Here is a 9,204-nt window from a genome sequence, read left to right as displayed (position 1 = left end):
ATAAAAATGATTCAATACCTGATTATTTCCAGTTCTTGAAAATCATGATGTCCCACAGAGGTCATATCCTGTATATTGTGTTGACACAGGGAACAAGAATGTATATGGTTTAAGGGTGGGAATCTTGACTATTTTCAAGATATTTTGGCACTTCCTATTTCAAGACATGGGGACAATCCCATATGGTCATCATGACCTATGTTCCATTTGATGGCCCTTGACACAAGGAACAAGAATATATGTAGTTTTGGGGTGGGGATCTCAACCATTTTCAAGATATTGGGCCACTTCCTGTTTCGGGGGGGGGGGGGGTCAGGGCCACCCTCGGGGCTCATTACCTACATACCTACTACCTTGTAACTAGAGAACAAGAATATAGATTGTTTAGGGGTCAAGATCCTAGCCGTTTTTGGGGTTGTTTTTTTATATTTGGTCATTTCCTAATCCTTTGGGTAGGGGATGACCCAGGGGTCAAATCCAATGTGACCCTTATATTGCCTGTAACAGTAAATAAATGATTCTGAAGACCCCATATCATTATCTCTGGCCGTTCTCAAGTTTTAAGCATTTACAATAGAGTCAACGATTTTCATATAAGATGCTATGTTAGACCCCACACCCCATTGACCACCCCACAGGGACGTAGCATCGTTGGGGGGGGGGGCTACCCCCAGCCCACTTTTTGTTGCAGCAAAGATTTTTTGTAAAATTTACATATAAAGATGTGAATTATGGAGTTGCCCCCCCCCCCCACTTTTTGGGAGTATGTAAGATATTGAAAGGAAATAACGAAATTAAGACAAAACATGAAGTTTTAAATAAACTAGACTACGCTACCACCACCCACCCCCCCCCCCCCCCCCCAACCCGGGATTAGCATTTTCATGGGAAGTTCCTTTTTCCGTGTTTTTTTTATTTTGCTTGTCAATGTTTTTTGCAATGACCCCCCCCCCCCCCCTCCTTTGTGCCTGCCCAAAAAAGTGATTGGCCATTAACCCTACGATCCTAAATGAAAAAAAAACCACCAGTGTGCACAAGTAGATACATGTATGCAGGTTTATCATATCCTAGAGCTTTGTAAAATTCCAGTCGGTCATTTTGAAAAACGCGATGGACAAGTTCAGGGTTAAAAAAGCAGAAGAATCTGAGCAAATAAAATAAGTCTCCAAACTTCGTTTGGTAGGGAGACTTGAAAATTTCGTTTGCGAGACTAAATGACTACATGGATATGTTGAGGGCGTTTGAATTGGCCATTAGCTTCATTTTAATATTTATATGTTGTGAACAAAACATAGTTTATGTGTACATGTGTGTAAACTGTTTTAGCATTTTCAACTTCTATAGAAGCACTTTTTAGCATTTTCAACTTCTATAGAAGCACTGAGCCAATTTTCAACTAAACTCGGCTCAAAAGATCCGTGAATGATAGGGATTTTAAGGTTTCTATTTGTATAAACAAATATTTGAATTTTCCCATGACACCCCCCCCCTTCCTGATACCTGATGATTTTTTTTATTTGGTGTTAGAAAATGTTGTTAATTAGGAAATTAATTCATCCCATTAGACTGTTTCTTTATGGGATGAACATCTGTTTAATGACCACACTATGGCAACAGTATGCATTTTTAAAATTGATATTAAATTACTTTATCGAATAAAATGAATAGAAAGTATGGAATTATATTTGTTAATTTGTAATTCATGATAAAAATTTGATATTTTAGTACTTTTTCAATATCCAATGGTAAAAATAATGACTACCTGAAACCTTGAACTTCAAATATATCGTTGAGTTAATCAATTTTTTTAAAGTTCCGAATGGCGAAAAGGTGTAACATTTCCCATAATAAATCACTGTTATATAAAAAGTATGATTTAGTTCCTCTGAATTTTTCCGACTGAGAAAAATGATATTTTGTCAGTGAATAAATCTTGGAATTTGTCCCTTTCATCGATTTCCATTCCACTTCTTTCAAAAGTACATTTATGTGAATTTTTATTAAAATTCATCCAAATGTGACAGAAACTATAATGCTTGAGACATACTATACTAGTAGTTTTTCAACAAATACCAAATAATTTAATCTGCCAGAATGATAGCCCACACGTAATTTATGCATTAGACGCAGTCTCTGTCTACTTCGCATATATATATGGACAAAGTAAAACGTTGTGTACAATTTTTTCCACTATGTATTTCATTGAAAATCAACCTTTTCAAAGAATTGTTAAAAAATAACGCCTTGACCAATTTTCAAGAGATTTGAACTGATAAATTCAGAATTTTTCTAGCCTTTTTTTTGGGGGGGGGGGGGCATTGTATATATTTTTTAAAAAATCCAACCTTCCGTTCCTGTGATTATTTGATACATGTATTAACAATCCATTGTACGATTTTTTCAGCTCGCACATTGCAAAAGATATATATATATATATATATATATATATATATATATATATATATATATATATATATATATATATATATATATATATATATATATAGTTGAGAAAAATATCTTAGTGTTGTGTTTGAAATACCAATTTTACAAATGAGTGGTCAAAAAAGGGCAAACTGACTGTAATCTGTATATTTTTTGTTCAAAATCTGACAAAATAACACCAGGAAACCTATAGACTTGTTTTCATTAAACGTCATATTGTACATGTATAACGTTTTGAACGAACGTACGTTCGTTTACTAATTGCAATCAATGAATATGCCGATTTATTAACAAATATATATCTACATTTGTTCATCTCATTACATCATCTAACCCTAAGCTATTGGAATCCGCTATGTCTTTATAAATACAGTATCAAATTATTTATATAAAAACAAACTTGCACACAGTGAATACAATACATAGTCTAATGACCAGACTGACCCAGCTACATGGTCTTGGAAAAGATGAATGAAATACTTTAGCTGGTAAAAAAAATTGAATATATTACTCAAAATCAAAAGAGCTGATTTTCCTTTTATTTATTTATTTATTTATTTGTTTATTTTCAAACTATGACGTGAACACAATGTAATTTACTGTACTAGTATAATTATAACCATTACAACAGTATCTGTACATCTTAAAATATAAAACAGTCAAATAAATACAGCAAATGAAAAGGTGACAAAATCAATGCGATATTTGAACATAATATGTACAATAAATCAAACGGGATATGGAGCAACAAGGTACATGTGTATGGCGAACATTAATTATGGCGACCAGACCCTTGGCGAACGGGAAGTTACATGTAGGGCGAACAAACATGATACCAAAAAATATATACCTAATAATTATGAGAAAATATATATAACGTCAGACAGGTGCCTGTGGATCAAATGAAGCAACAAGCCGGGTCAATCGGCGTGTTCGGCGTACACCGGTTTGACAAATGAAGTCTTACCAAATTTGTACTTGTACATACACGTTGTTGGACATTCCAGGAAAAAAATATACAGGGATGCAGATTTTTTTATACAACCCACTCTAAAATGTTTTTGGCGCTCATCTATTCCGGTTGTACAAAAAATAGAAACGAGCGCCAGAAACATTTTAGTGTGGGTCATTCTTCCTTTCAGAGAGAATAATATTGCCGTCAGATACTGCATTTATTTTTAATTAAAAATGTTTTTTTACAAGTACTTTCCTCGTGTCCTAGTTGTTGCATTATAAACATTTCATTTCATCCCGTACGTGTTATGGAATACTCGTGACAAGATGCATTTATATATACATGTACACCCGGCTATTATTGGTGGGCTTATCCAATTTCAAAAATTGGTTGGGAACCAGGAAAAAAGTTTTGCAACCGTATATGGGCGGCAATTTTGTACCAGGAACATATCATCATATATACATATGTATATTTCTAGTTTATTAAATCACATTCAAAATTCCGAAAGTCTAAACACTATCATATATATATCAGTAATTGTCACTGTCCAGTTCTTCGTCGCTTGACGAAGCAATTTATGTTTGAACTTTCGCGCGCTTTTTCGTCGTCGTGACGTCACACAGGTGTACGATTTCATTTTTGGATGGGCACAGTGACGATGGTCTACTCAGATGGGTCTGATTGAGCTAATCTGTTTAACCTCGTAATTAAGATAAGTTGTGACGAACAGGCCGATCAATTGAAAAAAAAAAACTACTCTTGGGAGTGTGTAGTTGAATGTCGAGTTAAAGCGATCACCTGTGTTTTAAGTTTGCCACATGGATATTAACGTCTGCTTTTAGGACTTCCAATTTGAGTAGAATTTTTATCATCAAAACGCAATGACAGCTCGCCAGGTAGGTTTCAGTTACACAACTAATTTTATTTTGTAGGGGCATGTAACATTAACCAGTGAAATATATTTCCCCCTGAAAGTTGCATGTAAACTTTGACATGTTTACTTAGAGGCACTTCCGATAGATAGAGCCCTTGGGGGTAAAGCGTGATCCGCTCGGACCAAACCGATGCTTGTTTTGGTGTGTAATCGGTATTTATAACATACACCATACACGGGGACATTTGCGTACATAGGGTGGGAATGGCATGATATGCACCCTACTAGCTCTGCACCAAATGTAATATAAATCATTTTGTGTGAATCGATAGACCCTGACAATGAGCTTGTTTGTGGAGTTTGACCACCAGTTGTGAGAACACCAGTGGGACTGTTGTTTGTATATACAGTGCCATGTGTGTTATTTATACTGACTCCAAGCTGGGGACAAAAGTTTTCACTTCTGCAAAACATGTCATTTTTGACTCTAATCTCCTTTGCATGTAGCCTTCATACATTAGCTATTATGATTAAGGCACTTCTTGAAAGAAATTAAGAAACAGTTTGGAAAGGCACGTGTCAGAATCAATGTGGTTATTTGGTGGCCATCAATTTTCTTAAAATCTTAGTTTCAAGGAAATAGCATTAAACCATGCACCTTTACAACAATTAATATGTCATAATCTGAAATTCACAAATTTTGCTGTGAATTGTCTGCAGGTATTCCAAGTAACTCCACATAATGATATAAGAATAATTTAAAAGTTATAATGGCACTGTTTTATACTTATACTTGTATTTTTCAGTTAGGATCTGCTAATAATATACTATGAAACAATTTCCTAAATTTAGACTTGTGTCCAGAAACAATTTCTTAAAGACATATTCAACGTGAAAGCATTTTTAATAGGTTCATTTTGTCAATGAACGGGCCTCCAATGCATAAATTTCATATAATGCCAAAAATAGTGTTAATCCTCTTTTGTAAATCCCACACTTTGAAATTAAGATAATTAAATCAAATTAGATCTCTTATTCTTTGATAATCCATCATTTATATAATTTTAGCCATTCCCGTTTTTCCTATTTTAACACAATACGCGTAGTGAGAATATACCAGTAGATAGAAAAATTAAATATTCATAAAACCTGCAAGACCTGTATATGCATGCTGCAGTAATGCAGACAGCTTTCATTTTTACATAAATATAATTGAAGTGTCAAGATGATTAAATGTTTTGATCTCTCCATAATAATTCTTGAATTCATTTTGCATAAACCTGTTTTTGTATATATAGGACTGATTCGTGAGGACTATATATATGTGCCTGATAAAGTGTTTTTATGCCCCAAAACTCAAAGTAATGAATAGAAAGCTAGAGCTTTAGAAATTTCCTTAAATATAGATTAAAAGATATCTAATTTAAATTTGTAAAAATAAATTGTCTAATCAGTGTCATATTAATAGAAATGATATATATCAGCAATGAGCTTATATTACAAAAAGTATGTGTTTTAGCCAAAATTAAGGTATTTTCTATCATTCTTTTTTAAAAGGAAACATTGAGAGTATGTGCTTGCTCCAACACAACTTTTGAATGATATGCAAAATAATATGAACAATAATGTATGAAAGAATGATATTGGAGCAACATTTGACAAACTTTCTACTATTGAATTTGAAGAAAAACTGATGAATTCTTCATACTTTTGAGAAATTGCAGAAAAAAGCCCATTTACGTGACGTCATAGAAGCATGAGGAATGAGCGATGTTGTAAAACTTATAAATTTCTGTAGCTTACATATTGAGTTTTATGTTTAATTAAAATATTTATATAATAGGATGGGTTTTTTTTCAAATTTATAAAAAATGGGATCAGAAATTAGACCTTATCCAATACAGTTCTTTGTTGGCTGGTTTGATTAATTGAATGCACAAAACTTAACTATTTTAATGCATATTTCCCAGAGCTAAATAGCTTAATGCGCGTTCATAATACTGTAACAGGTTGTTTTATGGAATCTTTTCAAAATTTAAAGAAAAGTTACCTATGAAAAAGCTCTCTTTTTTGTCACTGAAAGATTAGGTTTGACATCATTTCACTTCCTAAAATTGTCCTTTAATTTCTCTGTATAGATCATATAAATAGACTGCCTATATTTAGAAGTCATCTGTACTTCATCGTGACATCAAACATGGTTTTATAAAAATACGGTTAAGTAAACACTTCTGTTCTGTATAGACCAATTACTGCATCGGCATTAGAAGACAGGGAGTAAATAGGATATGGGAAACCCTGCTTCAGAAAATGAAGTGTATATGTAAACTTTTTTGTGTTCACAAGATTAATTATCATTCATTTTCCATCTGAATTGCAATTCATTACAGGTATAATGGCTGTCACGGGTAATCCTATATATTTGATGAAGAAAAGAGAAATTGAATATCAGTGGTGCCTGCAGTTATTCCCCTTGGGATATTCACTTAATGTGCATTAAGGTGACCATAATGTTAGCAAAGGTGATCAGATTCAATTACAAGCTGTCATTTGTTTAATTTGACCATTTCAATAAATCAGTATTAGATGGACAGGACTGAATGCTAAATGGACAACCATGATTGAGTTTTTATTGCTCAGTTATGTCCCCTTTCAGTGCTTCCACAGGAATTGCCCATTACTTTAATGGCTTAATAAGGAAAATATGGATTATGTCCTGGTTTTAGTGATGCATGCAAAAATTTTATATCCTGGAATAACACTAACACAAATGCTGAGCTCTGAGCAAATATTTCTACAATATATTAAACAAATATGAAAATAATAAAATAGTTGAGTTTATTACGAAAGAGCAGGAAACTTCTAAGTACATGTTTAATCCAATCTTTGTGTCAATAAACATATTACGTGCTAACTTTCTAATAAGAATTGGAGTTTTTATCTTTGTATATATACAGTCAATCTTGTACTCTTTCTAGGACTGCCACCAAGGCTTTGTAACTGATTGATAAAATCATCTCCAAACAGAGACAGTGACAGAGTTGTAAATGAGTTTTGTTGTAAGCATATGCCATGTGGAAGGCCGTGACAAGTCCTTCACATTAATCAGGCCCTGCCCCACAGGCAGGGAAGTGGTCAATGGTCAGTGGTGACCACTCTCCGCTAGGCTCCTTGACCTTTCAATGCTTCTCTCTCTCCCTGTACATTTTGTATGAACTCTGTAAAACTTTTCTTCTTTAGTGCATAGGCGTCGGAACCGGGGGGGCTAGGGGGGGCTTAGCCCCCCCACTTTTTTTGCTAAGTTATACCTAACCATTACAAACATAGCATAATAGAGGGTTCAGCCCCCCCACTTTTTGTCGTAGGAAAGATTATTGTTCCTAAATTTACCTTGAAAGATTGAGAAGTTAGATTCAGAAGCATACAACCCCCCCCCCCCCCCCCCCCCCCCCACGGATTAGGAATTTCATGATTTTGGAAAAAAAAATTTGGTAAGTAATTTTTTTTTTTGGAAGTATAGGTATACTTCCCCCCCCCCCCCCCCCCCCCCCCCCCCCCCCCCCCCCCCCCCCCCACGGATTAGGAATTTCATGATTTTGGAAAAAAAAATTTGGTAAGTAATTTTTTTTTTTGGAAGTATAGGTATACTTCCTCCCCCCCCCCCCCCCCCCCCCACACGGATTAGGATTTCCATGATTTTTGGAATTACTTTTTTCTCAATATTTCTGAGGATTAGTCTAGCCCCCCCACTTTCAATTTGCTTCCGACGCCTATGTAGTGTAAACGTATTACTCAAGTTGATGATGGATTTTTAATGTCAAAGAGAACATAGACTCATTGTGCCACCTGTGCATATTCTGAAAATGAAGGTAACTTTTTAAAAAATTATTAAAATTTATAGCTAGCATATTAAAATATATCTAGGATGTAGTGAAGACGAATAAATAGGTGGAAAGGTCTTTGAACTTAACCATAATCATAATATGTTTATAGATATTTGGCAAACATCTTCTTTTATAAAGGTTTAATTCACTGGTTGATCCAAGATATGAATAGTTTATAACTATTTATGGGCATAGAAACAGGTCTTGAGTTCTGTGGAATTTAGAATATTTAGATTTCTGCATTATATGCTTCACAAACAACTCCTCCTCACTACCTGTTGACAGATAAGTAAAGATATACAGATGACACTGATGATGAGTTCAGTTTATGGACCGTGAAATAACTTTTCAACTGATACCGATCAGTTTAAGTATGTGTGACATATATCAGAGTACTTGCCTATGTAATGTACAGATTTCATCTAAAAGAATACCCTATCTTGACAGAAATCCATGGCTTATGTGTATCATGAGTATGGAAATGGCCTTCGTTGTTTTTTAGGATGTAGATTAAGAGCTTTGGTAACTTTTAAGTTTGTTTAACTTTTCATAATTTATCTCTGTCCATGGAATCCTGTTGCGTTATTTTGTATACAAAGCTTTCGTTGTACGGACAGCAACAGGTACAGTGTAGATAATCCCGTAATCCTTTAGTACACCTGATTAGGTATTTTGACACACCTGTTCAGGGACAAGTATATTGCATGGTAAATAAGCAGTTTGTCACTTCTAGGACATAAACACCATACAGTCATTGTTGTGTACACTAACCTACTTGTTCATATCCCGTCCCAGGTGTAAACACAGGTATATGAGTCTCCGGTGGAAACCTTCGATCAGTACTCCCATTATGTAAATGATTGACGTCACAGTGGTGAATATTGTGGTCCTTGCATTATAATTACCCATATATTGGAGTGTGCATGTATAAATTTAAATCTCATGTGTCAAAGGAATGATTCAATTTTCAAGATGCTAATTAATTTTAGAGTCCAGACTGACTTAAAATACTTGTTTAATGTTAAGATTTATATGTCCGCAAA

General features: G+C 34.4%; 1 protein-coding gene across 1 annotated transcript in view; it reads left to right on the top strand.

Moving 5' to 3' along the window:
* Window positions 1-4,042: 4,042 nt before the first annotated feature.
* Window positions 4,043-9,204, top strand: part of LOC128190465 (breast cancer anti-estrogen resistance protein 1-like) — a 29,344-nt gene continuing 24,182 nt past the window's right edge. The window contains exon 1 of the mRNA XM_052862535.1: window positions 4,043-4,299. Coding sequence (XP_052718495.1) covers window positions 4,285-4,299 — 15 coding nt within the window. The 5' untranslated portion in view covers window positions 4,043-4,284. The remainder of the gene's footprint in view (window positions 4,300-9,204) is intronic.

The sequence above is a fragment of the Crassostrea angulata genome, chromosome 6, assembly GCF_025612915.1.
Source record: "Crassostrea angulata isolate pt1a10 chromosome 6, ASM2561291v2, whole genome shotgun sequence".
Classification (NCBI taxonomy): domain Eukaryota; kingdom Metazoa; phylum Mollusca; class Bivalvia; order Ostreida; family Ostreidae; genus Magallana; species Magallana angulata.
This window is presented reverse-complemented; position numbering and strand designations above follow the sequence as displayed.